At 43.7% G+C, this 19441-nt stretch overlaps 3 protein-coding genes across 4 annotated transcripts in view; 1 reads left to right on the top strand and 2 right to left on the bottom strand.

Moving 5' to 3' along the window:
* Positions 1-5419, bottom strand: part of CNOT3 (CCR4-NOT transcription complex subunit 3) — a 94441-nt gene extending 89022 nt beyond the window's left edge. For both annotated transcript variants that reach the window (XM_030197885.1, XM_030197886.1), the window contains exon 1: positions 5275-5419. The gene's annotated coding sequence lies outside the window, so the exon portion shown is untranslated. The remainder of the gene's footprint in view (positions 1-5274) is intronic.
* Positions 5420-5726: 307 nt separating this feature from the next.
* Positions 5727-9777, top strand: LOC115466564 (NADH dehydrogenase [ubiquinone] 1 alpha subcomplex subunit 3-like). Its single transcript, XM_030197889.1, has 4 exons — positions 5727-5910; positions 6461-6535; positions 8620-8697; positions 9509-9777. Exons 1-4 carry the CDS (start codon positions 5901-5903, stop codon positions 9598-9600), a joined length of 255 nt encoding a protein of 84 aa, XP_030053749.1. The 5' UTR covers positions 5727-5900; the 3' UTR covers positions 9601-9777.
* Positions 9778-10207: 430 nt separating this feature from the next.
* Positions 10208-19217, bottom strand: LOC115466560 (TCF3 fusion partner homolog). The gene is made up of 6 exons (XM_030197884.1): positions 18952-19217; positions 13881-14132; positions 13422-13492; positions 12386-12455; positions 11995-12234; positions 10208-10592 (listed from the first exon to the last, which is right to left on the bottom strand). The coding sequence occupies exons 2-6, from the start codon at positions 14121-14123 to the stop codon at positions 10431-10433; spliced, it is 786 nt and encodes a 261-aa protein (XP_030053744.1). The 5' UTR covers positions 14124-14132; positions 18952-19217; the 3' UTR covers positions 10208-10430.
* Positions 19218-19441: the final 224 nt, after the last annotated feature.

Genomic DNA, 19441 nt, shown 5'->3' with positions numbered 1-19441 from the left:
AATTATCAGGGAAAATAGCCTCAGTGGGCAGTCCCAGGCCAGAATCCACCGGGGGGGGGACAATAGAAGAAGCCTCAGACGACCCTTGAGGGAGAGCTCTTTTCAGCATGCAATAATAACACAAAATCAGGGGAGAAAAACTCGCCCTGGGCACCCAGATCCCGTCCGGGGCTAGCCGTTCCCTGAATAGCCTCAATTCGAGGTGCCCCCCCCCCCCCCGGGCTCAGGGCTCTCCGTCTCTACGGAGGCCGCGCCGTGCGGAGAATTCAAAATGGTGTCCGCTGCCAGCTCTGAGCGGGAAGAATCATCGCTCGCCATGCTCGGACCGGCTCTTACACCTGTACAGCACGATTTACAGAGCCCCGCTGCTGATTTGCACTTGCCACACCGGGAACAGCGCTTTACATTCTCCGCAGCCATCGCCAAAAACGGCAGAAAAATTCAAAATGGCGGTTTCGCGCCAAAAACGCCCCGATCGTGGGCCCACCCCGGAGGAGTTAGAAAACACTCTTACCTCGCCGGACCGAGTATCACAGCTCCGGTCCCATAGAAGAATCAAAGGAAAAACCTCTGTTCCATTTTTTTTTTTTTTTAACGCTGTGAGGAAAGCAGAGGTAATAAGAACTCCGGAGGCTCAGATGAGTGGGAAAGGCAGGGAAAAGCAAGCTAATATGTCCACATCCACGGGGGCATGGGTAAGGCAGGGAAAGGGCTAACCTATGTGCCTTCAAAGTGAAGCTGCTATAGCCTCTAACACCCCGGCTAACAACTGGCAAGCCAGGAGCACCCCCAGGCAGATTTTTGATGGAGCTCAAAGAAGCTGCAGCCACCCGGCTTGGGGAGATAGAGAATAGTGAAGAGGCAGTGGAGCTGGCTGGCCATGAGGCACTGTGAAAAGTTGAGTGCTGTCTATCTCCCCCTGCTGGTTGATGGACACAACCCATACGATGCTTCATCTGCTTGATGACAAGGAAGAAGTAAACTACAATGTGAGTTTCTAGTAATCTATAGGGGCTTGCTACTACACTGGGGGACATTATTGAAATAAGAACTTTAAGCTACCAGTTTTTAAATGAATGATGTTTATTTTCAATGAACTTCTTCCCTGACGAAGATTCAAAACCTGGCCACGTCAGTGGAGGTTCTCTCTTCAATGAAAGCTGTTGCTAGTTAAGTAATGCAATTAGAAGTGATGTCGTATTCTACAATCATATTATAAAAATTCACAAAAAAGTAGTAAACACTTTTGATTTGAAATTGAGGTTATAGAAAAAATGTGGATATATGATGATTTGCACTTCGCTGCCTCAAGAAGGTTCAATAAGAGTTAAGTCTAACTTGTATCTCATAACCCAGAGTATAAAAATGGGTCATCTCGTCTTCATGTTCCCACATAAACTTTCAAAACCTCAGTGGGATTCTTCTCAACCTACAGAACATAGCAATCTCACACAGGGTCCCTTTCTGTAGAAGACAGGTAATTAACACCACTATCCATAAACTGCTAATTTCTGTCTCCTAAAATAAGAAAACATTACATGACTACCAATACCCACACCTGCTTCCCAAAACCCTCACAAGAGCTATACAACAGCAAGGCAATGCTTGGGTATGTAACCCCATTATACAATTACCATGCTTCTCTCTCAACAGGATCACACCATAACCAACCCAAGAGTACCATCACATACATTTGGACTGGGTTATCATAACTGTAATCTTCCTCTCCCCATGCAGTTACAAAAACCTAGGCAAAGAATAGTTATTACAGCCCCCCCCCCCCCCAAAAGTAGAGTCATCTTATCAAGATCAGGTGTAATTATTACCCTTACCTCAGATATTACTACCCTGACCAAAACGGATTACCCCCTCCCTTATGCACTAATCAAGATAACCCAGGCCAAGATCAATTATTAATTCTGTTCCCAAGCAGGTATCATAATACCAAGAACCAAAAGAAACTGTTCCTACTCCTTCTCCATACAGGTATCAGGATAATCTAGAACTGAGTAATTATTCCCCTCCCCCATGCAAGTACCAGGTTAATCCAAATGCAGAGTAATTATTCCCCCTCCTCCGTGAAGTTATCAGGGTAATCCAGATCCACAGTAGTTATTCCCCTCCCCGTGAAGGTGCCAGGGTAATCCAAATGCAAAATAAGTATTCTCCCTCTCCTGTACAGGTATCAGGATAATCCAGATGCAGAGTAATTTCTCCTCCTCCTCCTCTGTGCAGGTGTCAGGGTAATCCAGATAGAGTTTCTATTCCCCTTCCCTTGTACACTTATTAGAATAATCCATATACAGAGTATTTATTCTCCTTCCCCCTCCCCCGTGCAGGTGTCAGGGTAATCCAAATGCAGTGTATTTATTCCCCTCCACTGTGTAGTTATCAGGATAATCCGGATGCAGAGTAATTATTCCTCTCCTCCTTCCAGGTGTCAGGGTAATCCAGATACAGAATAATTATTCCCTTCCTCCTCTCCTGTACAGATATCAGGGTACTCCAGATGCAAAGTAATTATGCCCCTTCCCTTGTACAGGTATCAGGGTAATTCAGAAGCAGAGTAATAATGCCCCTCCCCTGTACAAGTATTAGGATAATCCAGATGCAGAATTATCAATCCCCTCCCTTGTGCAGGTACCAAGGTAATCCAGATGCAGAGTAATTATTCCCATCCCCGTGCAGCTAGCAGGTAATCCAAATGCAAATTAATTATTCCCCTCCCCCATGCAGTTATCAGAATAATCCAGATGCAGAGTAATTATGTCCCTCCCCTCAAGTATCAGGATAATACAGTAATTATTCCCCCTCCCCCATGCAGGTGCCAGGGTAATCCACATGCAGAATTATGTCCCTCCCATGTACAAGCATCATGATAATCCAGATGAAGAGTAATTGTGTCCCTGTACAAATATCAGGATAATCCAGATGCAGAGTAATTATGTCCCTCCCCTGTACAAATAACAAGACAATGCAGATGCAAAGTAAACATTCTCCCTCCTCCTCCGCTGTACAAGTATCAGGATAATCCAGATGCAGACTAATTATTCCCCCTAATCCCCTGAACAACTATCAAAATAATCCAGATGCAGCGTAATTATTCCCCTTTCTCCTCCCACCTTGTACAGGTATCAGGATAATCCAGATGCAGAGTAATTATTCCCCTCTTCCCTGTACAGGTATCAGGATAATCCACAAAAAGAATAATTATTTCCCCTCCTCCTCTCCCCTGTACAAGTATCAGGATAATCCAGATGCAGAGTAATTATGTGTCTGTACAAATATCAGAATAATCCAGATGAAGAGTAATTATGTCTTTGTACAAATATCAGAATAATCCATAAACAGAGTAATTATTCCCCCTCCTCCTCCCCCCCCCCCCCCGTACAAGTATCAGGATAATCCAGATGCAGAGTAATTATGTCTTTATACAAATATCAGGATAATCCATAAACAGAGTAATTATTCCCCCTCTTCCCCCCCACCCCCCGTACAAGTATCAGGATAATCCAGATGCAGAGTAATTATGTCTTTGTACAAATATCAGGATAATCCATAAACAGAGTAATTATTCCCCCTCCTCCCCCCCGTACAAGTATCAGGATAATCCAGATGCAGAGTAATTATATCTCTGTACAAATCCAGATGCAGAGTTATGTCCCTGCACAAGTAATTATTCTCCCCCTTCCTCCCTTTACAGGTATCAGGATAATCCAGATGCAGAGTAATTATGTCCCTGCACAAGTATTACAATAATCCAGATGCAGAGTAATCATTCCTCCTCCCCAGATGCAGAGTAATTATGTCCCTCTACAAACATCAGGATAATCCAGATGCAGAGTAACTATGTCTCTCTACAAATAGAATATCGGGATAATTGAGACGCAGAGTAACTATGTCTCTCTACACATAGAATATCAGGTTAATCCAGACGCAGAGTAACTATGTCTCTCTACCAATAGACTATGGGGCTAATCCAGACGTAGTTAATTATGTCTCTCTACCAATAGAATATGGGGATAATCCAGACGTAGTTAATTATATCTACAAATAGAATATGGGGATAATCCAGACGCAGAGTAACTATGTCTCTCTACACATAGAATATCAGGATAATCCAGACGCAGATAAACTATGTCTCTCTACCAATAGAATATGGGGCTAATCCAGACGTAGTTAATTATGTCTCTCTACAAATAGAATATGGGGATAATCCAGACGCAGAGTAACTATGAGGCATATTTTCAAAGCACTTTGGGAGGCTAAATTCCATAGGTTTCTATGGAACTTTGGGAGGCTAAGTGCTTTGAAAATGAGCCTCTATGTCTCTCTACCAATAGAATATGGGGATAATCCAGACGTAGTTAATTATATCTCTCTACAAATAGAATATGGGGATAATCCAGACGCAGAGTAACTATGTCTCTCTACACATAGAATATCAGGATAATCCAGACGCAGATTAACTATGTCTCTCTACCAATAGAATATGGGGCTAATCCAGACGTAGTTAATTATGTCTCTCTACAAATAGAATATGGGGATAATCCAGACGCAGAGTAACAATGTCTCTCTACACATAGAATATCAGGATAATCCAGACACAGAGTAACTATGAGGCGTATTTTCAAAGCACTTAGCCTTCCAAAGTTCCATAGAAACCTATGGAACTTTGGAAGGCTAAGTGCTTTGAAAATATGCCTCTATGTCTCTCTACCAATATAATATGGGGATAATCCAGATGCAGAGTAATTATGTTGGTCTACAAATAGAATATGGGGATAATCCAGATGCATATGTCTCTCTACCAATACAATATTGGGATAATCCAGATGCAGAGTAACTATGTCTCCCTGCCAATAGAATATCGGGATAATCCAGATGCAGAGTAACTAGGGGGCTCATTTTCAAAGCACTTTGCCTTCCAAAGTTCCATAGGTTTCTATGGAACTTTGGTAGGCTAAGTGCTTTGAAAATATGCCTCTATGTCTCTCTACAAATTGAGTATCAGGATAATCCAGATGCAGGGTAACTGTGCATCTCGTAATATTCCAGTCCTAGAGCAACGAGTCCCTCTTGCACTAATGTTGGTGCAGCAGATCAGAACACAATCCCCGCATTTCCCTTCCCCCATGCACTTACTGTTTCTCATAGTCCCAACACCCGCCCCCCTCCTTTCACCAAGCCCGTGACAATAATAACGAGAGCGCGAGACTCGGTGGCGGCTGCACCAACCCTGACAGGAACAAGAACAGGAAAGAGAAAACTCACCGCCGGACGCCAGGCCTCTGGCGCTTCCCTCCCCGCTGCGGTGATCCGCGCAGGGCCGGGCCCGGTTCTAACCCGTCTCCTCTGCCCTCACGTACGGCGGCACCTCCGCTCTCTACGGTTCTCTCCCAGCCAAGATGGCGGTCGCGCAACCTCCCCCCCCCCGCCCCCCACTCTCGCTCTCGTTCGCTTTCCCCGCCTCCCGCCTTCTCCCCGCGCCCATTGGCCGTGCCAGCCTTCCATCTGGCATTCTCCCCTCCTTTATTGGACGATATAGTAAGGGGAGGCAGGACAAGGAAGACAGTATCGCCTATTGGAAGAGAGTGAAGGTTTGCGGGAGAGGGGGCGGGGCAAGGAGTTCATTGGTCGGTGCGCGCCTGACACTAGTAGTCAAAGTCGAACATCTTGGTTATGGAGACGGAAATGACGTCAAAAGCGCCACCCAGAGCTGTATATAAGTTGCTTACCTGTAATAAAAGCTAGATTGGGAGCTGCCAAGGGCGTTGGATTTCCTGGGCAGCTGCTAAACTACGCCCCATAATTCCCCGTTCCAGACGATCTTACTAAAAACTCCACGTCCCATCATTCCCTGCTCCAGAGGGCCAAGGACATTGGGAACCGGGAGCAAGATGGCGTCTAGTAAGTGGCGGTCAAGGAGCTAGTGTTAGAATTTGGGTTGAGGGATTTTTTTTGTTTCCTGCTGAGGAGCACTAAATAGAAATAAAACAAGTAAAGCAGAATAAATGTTTGCTTTTTTTTTTTCCTGGGCCAGAAACTTTCCTACTCAGGTCAGAACAGCATCAGCATGGTAGCGCTATATAAATGCTATTAGTAGTAGTAGCATGGATAACATGGAAACAGTGCAGTGACAGTCTCCAACGGAAAGTCGGGGGGGGGGGGGTGTGAGGAGGATCAGGGAGAGAGCTTCTTCTCTACCACTATTATCACCCATCTCTCAGTTAGTGGAACTTGGTTTAAAAAAAAATAAAACCTTGGAAGAAAAGTCTTGCTGTCTCTCCCTCTAAGAGTGACAGATGGGTGAGTGCTCCCCCTTATGGTAGGAGGTGCTACTGGATTAAAGGGCTGCAGTTTCTATTGTCTGGTTAGTGCAGTGTTTTGAGATGTAAGAAATATGGTCAAATCTGCATAGTAAATGAACATTAAAACCGTTTTTCTTTTCTTCCTGAAGGAATTGGAGGTTTCCTCAAGAAGCTCTGGGCAGAACAGCCTGTGATTACGGTTGCCATCGCTATCGGCATCGTAGGTGGGTAGTGGAAAAAGCCACTGAACTAATCTTTCAGACTCATGAAGACTGGGGCCATTGAATTTCTTAAAACATGGGGTTTTGGGCAGTCATGTTCAACAATGCAATTTTTACTGCTGTAATTGCCTATTGCTCGTGTTTGATCTTCTTACTGTACACCGAAAAAGGCGGTAAATAAACAAAGTGCAGAGGACATCTGTTGCAGCTTTCATGAAAATATCTAGATAGCAGGTATCCTATGTTCAAATGGCAGCGAGCACGTCAAGGAGCTGACACAGCTGGTGTGCAAAGCAGGTCAGACTCACCCATGGGCCGGCTTAAGCTGTGGACCAGGTGATGCTCTGGCCCAGAACCCCAGAGATAAAGAGTGCCAAATGCCTGAGGCTGTGATGTGACTGGCCCTATGAGTTAAGCTGACCCAGAGCTCATGAAAGTACCTCAACCTGCACTACCCCAGCTGTAAAGGTCTCAACTACAAAACTTATTATGGATCCAATTTCTCCTTCCTGGGCAGCCATCTATGGAACGATCTCCATAGACCTATCCGAGCAATCCATGACCACCTATCATTCAGAACAGCACTAAAAACCCATCTATTCAAACAAGCCTACCCAAAAGACCCAGATTAATCTCATGAACCCATCTACCTTACATATACTGAAGAGAAAACGACATTGACCCAGAATCTATCTCCCACCTTACCCTCTATCACCTGTCTCTACCTACCTACCCATCTATTTACTACCCATCCATCCTTCTATTATGTTATACTTAATTTCCTACTTTACATAACAAAATTCTGTGTTACCTATTACTATGTAAGCCGCATTGAGCCTGCTTTTAGTGGGAAAGTGCGGGATACAAACACTTAATGCTACCTGCATTAATGCTCTGGTGTCTTCCTTCTGCCATACCCTGGCCCCTCCTTTAACATAACTTCCTGTTTCCATAGTGTGCGGCGGTGGCTAAGAAAGCAAATAGAATGTTAGATATTATTAGGAAAGGAATGGAAAACAAAAATGAGGACGTGATGTCTTTGTATCGCTCTATGGTGCGACTGCACCTCAAATATTGTGTTCACTTCTGGTCACCGCATCTCAAAAAAAGATATAGTGGAATTAGAAAAGGTACGGAGAAGGGTGACAAATAATAAAGGAGATGGGACAACTTTCCTATGAGGAAAGGCTAAAGCGGCTACGGCTCTTCAGCTTGGAGAAAAGATGACTGAGGGGAAATATGATAGAGGTTTATAAAAGAATGGGTGGAGTGGAATGGATAGATGTGAATCGCTTGTTTACTCCTTCCAAAAATACTAGGACTAGGGGGAACGTAATGAAGCTACAAAGTAGTAAACATGACATGGACATCACGCAATCTTAATCCATTCCGACCCTCCACTTATACAATCACAATACAACTTTGTATTTGTTATCCACCGACTGGGCAAACGCCTTTGACAGTACTATGTAAGCCACATTGAGCCTGCAAATAGGTGGGAAAATGGGGGGTACAAATGCAACAATAAATTTAAAATGAATGGGAGAAAATATTTCTTCACTCAGCGTATAATTAAGCTCTGGAATTCGTTGCCAGAGAATGTAGTAAAAGCAGTTAGCTTAGTGGGGTTTAAAAAAAGGTTTGGATGGCTTCCACTGGTTATTTCTGGGATAAGCAGCATAAAATGTTTTGTACTGTTTTGGGATCTTGCCAGGTATTTGTGACCTGGATTGGTCACTGTTGGAAACAGGATGCTGGGCTTCATGGACCTTCGGTTTGTCCCAGTATGGCAATAGACACAGGGGCCAACACAGATAGCTTTTCACTTATTATTGTCTATTCAGAAGGGGGAAACTGCCTTCAAAAGGTGGGGGGGGGCACCACAATCTCTTGAGCCGGCCCTGGACTCACCAGTAGAATATATTTTTTTTTAATCCACATTTTTATTGGGTAACTGCTTTACAACACAAACCATGACCAGCTCTCGTCAGCAATACAACCCCCCACCGATCCCAACAGAAGTGGGATTGGGCTGGCACAGCGTGAGGAACCAAGCTTTTAACTGATTTTACCTTGTCTGCTTTCAGCTGTGGTGACGCCTCTGGTCAGCCCCTACACCAAATACTCATCAATGATGAACAAGGCGGTGCCCTACACCTATCCAGGTAAGATGGGCATCTTTTGAGATCCTGGAGCCTGTCTTTGGGAACGAATGGAATGGGAGATGTCGTACTTCCTCTTACGCTAACGTTTAGAAGGTGCAGCTACTTGTCCGAGAGAGCCGACGCTTGGTACTTAACATGATTTACTTGAAAAGAGATTGGAAGGGTCTCTTTTCTTGGTATTGTCCGGATTCGAGAACGACAGGGGGCAAAGTTTATCCCCCCATCCCTGCAACAGTACAAAAAGCGAGCGATTGTCTTTTATCGCAAAACGATAGTGGAATTTGAGTTGGCGGGGATGGGGGTCAAACCGTGTGTCATTCTCTAGTCCAAACTTTAAAGGGATGGGATAGGAACCCCGAAACGGAACCAAATGTGATTATGAGGAGTTATAAGAGCCCATTGTCCCCGACTTTGGACGTTGTTGCTGCAAGTTTGGTACAAGGGGCAGTAATGTTACTGGGAGGAAGAGGAGGTGGGGGTGGGTCGCAGGTAAATGAGAAAACATTACGCTATGTTATCTTGCTAGGTTGAACCATTATGTAGATGTTTCATTAATGGTTTGAAAGTCTTCAGCTGTTGTTCTTTGGTTCATCAATAAAAAAAGATTTTGAAGTAAAAGGTGGCATTACCTCTAGTCCAAGTAGCAGCAGGCAGGATTATGGGAGATGATCCCAACGGTGCAGCTGATGTTCACATTAGAAGGCATGAAAACACGATCCACTGAGATTGTCCTGCCTGCATTGGTTGTACTTGTAGAGTGGGAAATGACTGTCGAGGTAATGCTTGATTCTACACCGGCTCTCTCTTTCAGTGCCGCTCCGAGATGATGGCAACATGCCGGATGTTCCGAGCCACCCCTGCGACAAACTCGGACCCAACCTAGACTGGCTGAAGAACCTGTGAGCATCAGTCCACTGCTTCGCTGGCGACCTTAGCTCGGCGACTGCTGTGTGTCCCGTTCCAATTTCACTGCTATTATGGGGATCGGGCAAGCAGGCTTTTGCCACTTCTGTTCTTTCTGGTGACAGCGGTTTGCCTTGTCTTTCATGTGCGGCTCAATAAAAAGACTTTTGTATAGTTTCTCAGTCACTTTGTAATGGAAAAGGAAATCTGAGTGTCTCCAGTGAGGAGTCAGCCAGTGTGAACACAAATAGGCAATGCGGATGGGGTAGAAAGTCTCCAGCAACCACACCCATGGGAAGAATATGCTGAGAACAACAGGACATCCACCCACCCCCGTCACATTCTTATAGAGACTGAGATATACAGGCAGGGAAGCCTTCAAGTAACTCTTGGGGGGGGGGGGGGGGGCAGGATGCTGTAGCATTGCTATGTAAAAGTAAGGGATAACATAATAAATGACGGCAGATAAAGACCTGTACAGTCCATCCAGTCTGCCCAACAAGATAAACTCATTTTACATGGTACGTGATAATGAGAAGAGAGGCCTTCTCCACCGATTAAATAATGCCTTGTTAAAGAGTAAAATGATCAGAAAAAAATCTCAAGGTTTCCCTACTTTTCTCTTGTTTATTGTCATCCAGAGAAAGTAAAGTTTTAACTAATTCCTGGAGGGTGGTCTCCAGTGCTCCACTTTCCCCTACGCAGTCCAGGGGGGCGAGCACCGGTCCGTTCTCCCTTCAATGTGTCTCCGCTTCCTGATGTTTATCTGGTCTTGTAAACCTGTCCTAAAAACTCGCTGCCCAGTCACTGGATCCTTTTTCTCCAGATGCTCAGTCGAAGTCTGTATCAGCGCCAGGGCTGGGAAACTTGGGGTACTGGAGCAGGCGGTCGCGGGGGCTCAGCTGATGCCAACTTAGAGGCAGCGTCTCCTCTCCCTCACAAAGGAACTCTTCCTCCTCCTCCTCTTCTTCCTCTTCCTCCTCTGTTTTTATCTGGAGGGAGAGTGAGAAACGCACACGTCAGGCAGATCGTTAATCATCTCTACAAGAATCTTAACGTCTGGTCTTAAATTCTCTCTGGATGCCAAGCTTGTGCTTCTGGAAAACTAGAAGAAGAGTTATGTTTATTATTATTAATAGATTTAAGTAGTTCAACAATGGTGTAATTCTCGGGTTGCAGCAGAGACTAAGGGACAGTACAAAATAGTTCTAGGCACAGACACCCCCTTTACAGTGGACAGGGCTGCTTTTGGGTGATGATCCTGGCTGGCTAGTGCCATGGATGGATGCTAGAAGCAGGTTTTGCGGGTGTCCAAAAAAAAAAAAAAAAAAAGATCTCCTCTCTTCAGAATGGAGTAGCAGCAAAACTGGAGACCCAAAGCATGGGTTCAACAGGGACTGGACCCCTTCTTTGGAGTATATGAAACTAATGGGCCATAGAGATTAGTCATCATTGGCTCTTCCCTGCGTACCTTGGCAAACGTAGGGGGTCTTTTACTTAAGCGGGGGTGGGCAAACAAAGTCCACAACAGCCCCAAGATTTCCATGGTGAATATGCATGACACTGATTTGCATACATGGAGGAGGTACATGCAAACAGATCTCGCGCATATTCATTGCGGAAATCTTGAAAATCCAAATGGGTTGTGGCCCTCAAGGATTATGGCTGCTTACCCCTGTACCAAAACGTGTTATGTTGTAGCACATCAGCAGTAATCAGTCTGCATTACATGTAAATGCTGCGTGCTAATTATTGGGGGTACGCCCAGCGCATCCCCTGGAATTAACGTAAGGATGTGTGCATTAGTGCCTACAGAACCCGGCAGCATTACATAGGGGGTGAGGAATGGGTGTGGACTAAGTCAATATGCAATTGATGCACAAACCATCATGCCATTGCGGCAAGTTAACGCACCTTAATTTGTGTGCTAACAGCTTAATGCCCTTTAGTAAAAGATGCCCTTAGTTTTCAAGGCCCTGGGCAATAGTTTTTGATTGGGAAGGAGGGGTGGATGCTACTTCTAAGAACTGATGGCTACTGTTGTAAATGTTCATCTTTTCCTTTCCGGTTTAGTCAGCCTAATTCACTAGATGCAAAGACTAGACCTGCTAAATTGCGTTAGGCATTGTAAACTGCAATCAGCCAGCTAGTCCTTTGTTCCTTGATATAACAAAAGCCAAACTAAACTTTAAGTCATTTGTGTCAGTTTAGAGAGAGACAGCGCCAGATCTGTTCCTGGCACCCAGCACGAGAGCGGCAACCTTAAAGAAAGCAGGTATCAGCTGGGAACCCCAGAGGAGAAGCAGTTTCATGAAGCAGAGATAAGAAAAATGGAAAGGTGGGATGTTTCATATCCACAGCCCAGTCTCTGGTGGACCTTGTCACCCACTGTACCTGCGGCAGGAGCTCTTCTAACAGCAACATCTGCTGGGGTACTTTTCTGACCCTGGGGTCTTTCTCCTCTCTGTGCTTCTTCCTCTTCTTTGCTTGGCCCCCCTCTATCAGCGATGGGCTATCGGGGCTGCCTAATACCCCAGCTAATCGCCTCTGGCTCGGAGTGTATCCTTCCTTCTCTGGGGGCTCATTTTCTGCATTTCCCAGAGGTGCGATGTTAGAACTGTGGTTCTCTTCCTCCTAGGAACGTGAGGAAATGAAGTTACTTCATGGGGAATGAGTAGAAACGGAAGGCAGCGTCTGACAGAACAAGGGAATCCCACCGTAGAGTAGCCGGTTTTGAACACTGGGACCCCAAGACTACTGGTTAATGCATGATCAAATCTCTTACCTCAAGTGAAATTGCGAGCTGACATTTTCTATAATCATCTCCATAAGAGTCAAGGATTCTCATTAGACATCTACACAGGAGAAAAGGGACAACAGTTATGTCATAATGAATGGTCTGCACAGAGAGCTAGACAAGTATATCAATGCAGGGAAAGAGGAGAGCAGTACTGCCCCTTACATGCACAAGCTTGGTTCATACATTTATACGAACCAAGCCAGGAAAACGCCTCTTGGGGAACTGTAGACACAGATGACAGCCCTTCATATTATTAGGAAAGGAAAACAAAAATGAGGACGTTATAATGCCTTTGTATCGCTCCATGGTGCGACCGCACCTCGAATATTATGTTCAATTCTGGTCGCCGCATATCAATAAAGATATAATGGAATTAGAAACGGTGCAGAGAAGGGCGACGAAAATGATAAAGGGGATGGGACAACTTCCCTATGAGGAAAGGCTAAAGCGGCTAGGGGTCTTCAGCTTGGAGAAAAGGCGGCTGAGGGGAGATATGATAGAGGTCTATAAAACAGTGAGTGGAGTTGAACAGGTAGATGTGAAGCGTCTGTTTACGCTATCCAAAAATACTAGGACTAGGGGGCATGCGATGAAGCTACAATGTAGTAAATTTAAAACAAATTGGAGAAAATTTTTCTTCACTCTACGTGTAATTCAACTCTGGAATTCGTTGCCAGAGAATGTGGTAAAGGCGGTTAGCTTAAAGGAGTTTAAAAAAGGTCCGCACAGCTTCCTGAAGGAAAAGCCATAGACCATTATTAACTGAACTAACGGAAAATCCACTGCTATTTCTGGGATAAGCAACATAAAATGTATTTAACTTTTTCAGGATCTTGCCAGGTATTTGTGACCTGGATTGGCCACTGTTGGAAACAGGATGCTAGGCTTGATGGACCTTTGGTCTGTCCCAGTGTGGCAATACTTATATATACTTCTCTCTGCAATGGGATTTGCACTTCAAGACAATCCCATTGGAAGAGGCTTCCGCTACCTTTGCCCCCCATTACAGACAGGCAAGCACCTTCTTTCCTGCTTGAGTTTCCGTGTGATCTTTTGAACCTGGTGCAGCCGGTGTAACATTCTCTCGTTCACCTGTGACAGAAATGACAAATCCCCTTTATGCACTGCAATGTTACAAACAAATGGATTTCAAAGTTTCAGCCCGCACCCATGGTTGCTGAACGCGTCTCCCACAGCACTGTGGGATTTGCAGTTCTTCCATTTCTGATAAGCAGTATGGGGACCAGATGCCTAGCTTGAAAAGGCACAACTGACCTATCAGCTACTTTGGAACACTGAGTCATAGCAGCGCCCAGCTCACTTCGCACTTTTACTGCTGTAAAGATAAAATTCTGTGTCACTCAGTTGTGTTGATCCAGGAATGGTTTTGCGGTTGGGGGGAACCAGAGCTATTTTCATTTGTGATATCTGGTAAGAATCAGGTCTATGTTCTAGGCTGACATTACTTGCCCTCTCCTACCTGCTCCGTTTCTTTGCACCTGCGGCTCAGGGCCTGGTATTTCCTCTTGTGGAGCTCCATCTGCCGCTGCAGGTTTTCCTCCTCCTCTGCCTCATCCTGCAGGTTATCCCCACTCAGGCCCCCGTCCACAAACTCCACCTCCGTCTCCAGCTCACTCTCCAAGATGTTGCCTCCAAACAGGGGTGGCAAGGCCAGCTCCGAGCCAGGGGGCACTGAGAACTCCTCAAACCCCACCCCAGCCATAGCAAGCAGCTGAGTGACAAGAAGAATTAGAAGTCAGAACAAATTTGTTGTTTTATTCAAGACTTACTATATACCACAAAGCAGTTAACAGGGTAATATAAATTAAGAAAAGAAGGCCAAATGCATGAATGCTATAACGGGAGAGGGAGTGTTAAAAACAAAACCGGATCAGCCTGTGCTGCCATCACCCAAAATAGGAATATACTAGATTCTGCAAAATCCTCAAATCGTTCCTATTCAAACAAACCATCACAAAGAACAACCATCTCAAGCAATTAATTATTACCTGAATTGGTTATTACTCTACCATTAACTTTCTCTTTGCTTCATGTACAATTTCTCATTCATAATAGATTTTCTAAATGTTAAACATTCATAGTTATCCCAGTATGTTTATGATAGTGTATTGTAAAATTGGATTCTTATAACAAATTACTTTCTTATGCATTTTTTTTTGTTATGTATCCTATACTGTTTATTGTAAGCCACATTGAACTCAAGTTTGTTTGGGATAATGTGGGATTATAAATGTCACAAATAAATAAATCAATTGGATTCAAATTCAAGCTGGAAAAAAATAATTTCACACCTAAACTAACAAGTCAGTCTTGCTGGCAGAATTCAAGTACTGTAGATTGGTTTTGTAAAAAGCCTATAAAACTGGAAGTGCAAACAAGAAAACTGCCCCATGCCCATGAGATAATCTATAACAATCAGTGTACATTCCAAGGGATGAAGGAGGAGTGGGTTTTATAGTTAATACCGGTAAACCTACTGTCATACTTCATGGCATTAAGAGATCCAAATATGCAAAAAATGTTGAAATATGAAGCAAAATGTCCTGAATTGATCTCATCCATAAATTGACAAGCATACCAATAAACAGAAGGAAAGCATGAAAATCCAGTAGCGCATAGAGAGAAGAAAGCAACAGAATAAAACAAAAAACTCTGAAGAATTAGATCAGCAAACAAGGAAAAACAAAATTTCAAATACACAGACACAGTGAACATACAATACTTACTTTGAGAGCTACATGTTGATCGAAACCAGACATAGGAATAGTTAAGAGCTGAACTTAAATTTAAGGATGAGAGATTGAAAGTTGCACCCAAGACAGATTATGGAAAGAATAAACAAGTGATTCACATCTACCCGTTTCTCACACCACTCAGTATTTTATTTATTTGTTGCATTTGTATCCCACATTTTCCCACCTATTTGCATGCTCAATGTGGCTTACATAATGCTGTAGTGACAGTCGCCACTTCCAGATCTGAGAAATACAAAGTGGTATAGCATGTACAAGATGGGGTATCTTACTAAGTGGTATTGCATTAATGTTCATGGATGATAGAATAAATCATAGGGTAGTTAAACAGTCAAATATAGAAAGTTAATTTCCGGTATGGGAAATGAAGTGGTGGTGCATAACACGTTGTGCGTGTCCAAATAAGTGAGGTAGTCAGGTGTAGGGAGTCCGGCTTTGTTTAGTTTTGTATTCTATAGACTATCATATCTCCCCTCAGCTGTCTCTTCTCCATAAATGTTCTACATCATAGTCATAAGGCTATAAAAGACCATGTTTTCAATCACTTTCTAAACCGTTTCAGGTCATTCTCCATCTTCAACTATTCCACCAGGTACATCCTGCACCTATATCTCGCTCCCTTCACTTCCCAAACAGTTGGAATTTCCTGTCATAAATCCTGACTGGAGCTTAAAGATCTTCTACGCCCATCCTTCCTCAATGTGCCACTCGGATATCTGGGACAATTTGAAATTAAATTTATATTTTATTCTCATTGAAACTGGTAACCAATGGAGTTCTTTTAACAAAGAGAAAATTCTTTCCTAATGAAATTTCCCTAAAAGCAAATCTTGCCACAACAGCTGGACAGACAAAAGATCTTCTGCATCTCCTGGTAGCTGAAGATCTTTTGTCTGTCCAAGTACCGGGAGATGCAGGCAGAGTAAAAGACAATGTGGCAGAAAGACTCAGAAATTGTTCTGTTTCTATTAGCTGCTAGTGGCCTGATGAAGAAGAATTTACATCCTATGACCTCCGGGAGGAGGTGGTCTTTGGCACAGTACATGGGTTAAGCTAAGCGCTACCAGTAAAATTTGAGAGGCTGAGATCTTATCAAAAATACCCTAGCTTAGGAGCAAGTGAGGTTCATTGCTGTCATCATGGTATGTAGAAAACAGAGAGGAATTCAAAGTACAAGACAAGTAATACAAAGCAAAAAAAAAAAGCACCAAGAGCCTTCAAAACAGGAACTTGTTCTTTAAATCAGTAGTGTAAACCCAGGCTGTATATCATTAACCCGACACAGGCAGTGTTTCGGCACTCGGGGCCTGAATCAGGGGTCTACATACAAATTAAAAGGATGGAAGCTATTAAGATGTGTTGCTTGAAGATTCCAAAGAGTAGGAAGGGCTTATAGATCTGAATGTGATCCTTTAAATGGCCAGGGCTCATATTATATACATTTTTGACTACTAGGATTAAGTTAATCCCAATGCAGCTAACAGAAAACCAGACTAACATGCTCTCGTAAACTCAGGAAAAGGAAAACAGCTATATTTTGGACCAGTTAAGGTTTATGGATAATGTACTTAGGATTTCTCGTATAAACAACTGTGAGCTGACTGGCATGTATTAAAGTGGCAAGTTTCTCATTCTCAATGAAAGTTTTACACTAAAGGAGTCATCTTCAGTGTTCCCATTTCTAAGAAGGATGTGATGATCTATATTGTCAAAAGCAGCACAAAAAAAAATTGAGTAGGACATGAAGATAGTGCATGTCCTGTTTTCCTATTTTATATATTACACAAGTATACAAACAAAAAAAGCAACACTGGGCCTTCAAGACTGGGACAATTAAAGTTCTTTATTAATGACCCGACACGGGCCGTGTTTCGGCGTTAAGCAATGCCTGCTTCAGGGGTCAAGAGGAACACTGTAAAATGTACGTGATGGGGATTCAGTGCCCCAACGTATAATCTAGAGAATCGTCGTTCGCCGCAATTGCAAGAATACAGCTCTGTGGAGAGCTCTCTCATATGCATAAAAGCGATAGTGAAAAAAAACATGTACATTTTACAGTGTTCCTCTTGACCCCTGAAGCAGGCGTTGCTTAACGCCGAAACACGGCCCATGTCGGGTCATTAATAAAGAACTTTAATTGTCCCAGTCTTGAAGGCCCAGTGTTGTTTTTTTTGTTTGTATACTTTTTATGTATGCTGTATTACCCTCTCTATTTGTGATATATTACACAAGAACTTAAGAGTAGCCATTTAGGGTCAGACCAGTGGTCCATCTAGCCTGCTATTCTGTTTTCCAAACAGTGGCCAAGCCAGGTCACAAGTACCTGGCAGAAACCCAAACTATGGCAACATTCCATGCTACAAATCTCAGGGCAAGCAATCGCTTCCCCAAGTCTGTCGCAGTAGCAGACTATGGACTTTTCCCCTCCCGGAACTTGTCCAAACCTTTTTTAAACCCAGATACACTAACCACTGTTACCTCCGCCAAAGAGTTCCAGAGCTTTGTGTACTCAGGTTTTCAAGATATCTACAATGAATAGGCACAAGATTTGCACACAATGGAGGCAGTGCATGCAAATTTAGCTCATGCATACTCACTGCAGATATCTTGAAAAACAAATTGGCTTGACTTGTCCCGAGGACTGGGTTGAGAACCCCTGACCTCATGTGATCAAGTAGCTAAATAAGCTAACTAGACAAGGGACAATAATGCTCCAAAATCTGGAGGCAGTGCATGCAAATTTATCTCATGTATATTAATTGTCAGTATATTTAACCAGGTTCACAATCTATCATAAAAGTGATAATACATAATATCACTATCAACCACCACTCTATATTTAAGAAATATACAGAAATATAAAAACAGTTTATTTCATCTCTAACACTGAATTAAGCTAAGAAATGCAGCAACTTCTTTCATAGTTTGTCATTTCTCAAACAAAACCTTGCTCTTGGTATTCGATCCACTGGGGCCTTTCTTACCTGCTTGTTGTCTCATTACATCCCTACTTGTCCCCTCTGTTTCTCAACACAGCATCCATCATTTGACCATCTCCACTGTCAGAGGTCACTCGTGCTAGAATTTGGTGCTGTATTTTTTCCAGTACAAGGCCCTGAGCTCTGGAACCAGCTCCCAGAGCATCTCAGATCTCAGTCAACTCTCAACCGATTTAAGGTTGACTTTAAAACACCTTTACTGGAGGCATTTCGCTTATGATAGACCCAGGTACCACTGGGCATGTTCCCCCTTCCTGATGTGTGCTCCTTGCCCCCTGCTTTCCCATCATGATTATTGTAGTTCTCCCCCTGTTACCCATCTATGCCATTTGTCTTTTTGCTGCTTCCTTCTTCTTCGCTATTATTGTTTAGTCTGTAAGCCACTTAACTGACATTGCTGATAGGCGGGATAGTAAGTTCTTAATAAACTTGTAACTTTATTAAACAGTATCCCTGGACGGCCCTGCACAAATAGCCTCTCCTGCCCAGTTAAATTGCTTTGACTATGGACCTCATACATAATTAAAATCAGACTAGAAACAATAAAATTATAAAACAAGCAGACAAATATTGGCGACTAGATGTCAACCTGTGAACATAATCTGTGAAAATAGCTAGATGTCATCTAGAATGAAAGGGCCCAGCAGCAATAACCAGCCCCCTCCCGCTGATCTGAAAAGGGAGGGTTACTTTTGAAAGCTAATCAATCAAGAAACGTATTAACTTAGTCCAATACAAAAAAATGTACCATCTAATTTTCTGTTTTATTTTATATTACCTCTGTTCCCTCTAAAGGATTTCCACTGAGGTACTCTCGTGGCAAGAACAGCGCATCACGTGCTCTAAACGGCGTCCTCCCATTGGCACTAGTTTATTATATCAGGAAGAACAGCTGGGAACTCTAAATCCAAAGCCCCGAGTGGTCCCGTCCAACACGATTCGTTGGGGGGGAGGGAAATGGGGATTTCCTCTTTCCCTCCGCTGAGTAAACAAGCGACAAGAAGACAGTTACCACAGTAGGGCCCAAAGTCTCTCTATTGCATGCTTGTGCTGGTAAGGAAGAAACTGAAGTCTCGTGCTCTGCTGTCTCGTCCTGTTTTCATCCAACCTCCTTGCTCCTTCTATTGGTGAATTGTTTGGCACGCCCCCTGATATCACTTCCTTTTCCGGCTGCGCGTGCGCGCTAATAAAGCGACTTCCTTCTTGGTGTTGGTCCCGCCCTCTGATGTCACTTCTTTTTCCGGCTGCGCGTGCGTGCTATAGGGAGA

The sequence above is a fragment of the Microcaecilia unicolor genome, chromosome 3 (genome assembly GCF_901765095.1).
Source record: "Microcaecilia unicolor chromosome 3, aMicUni1.1, whole genome shotgun sequence".
Taxonomy (NCBI): Eukaryota; Metazoa; Chordata; class Amphibia; order Gymnophiona; family Siphonopidae; genus Microcaecilia; species Microcaecilia unicolor.
The sequence above is the reverse complement of the archived record's forward strand: the minus strand, read 5'-3'. Positions and strand labels throughout refer to the sequence as shown.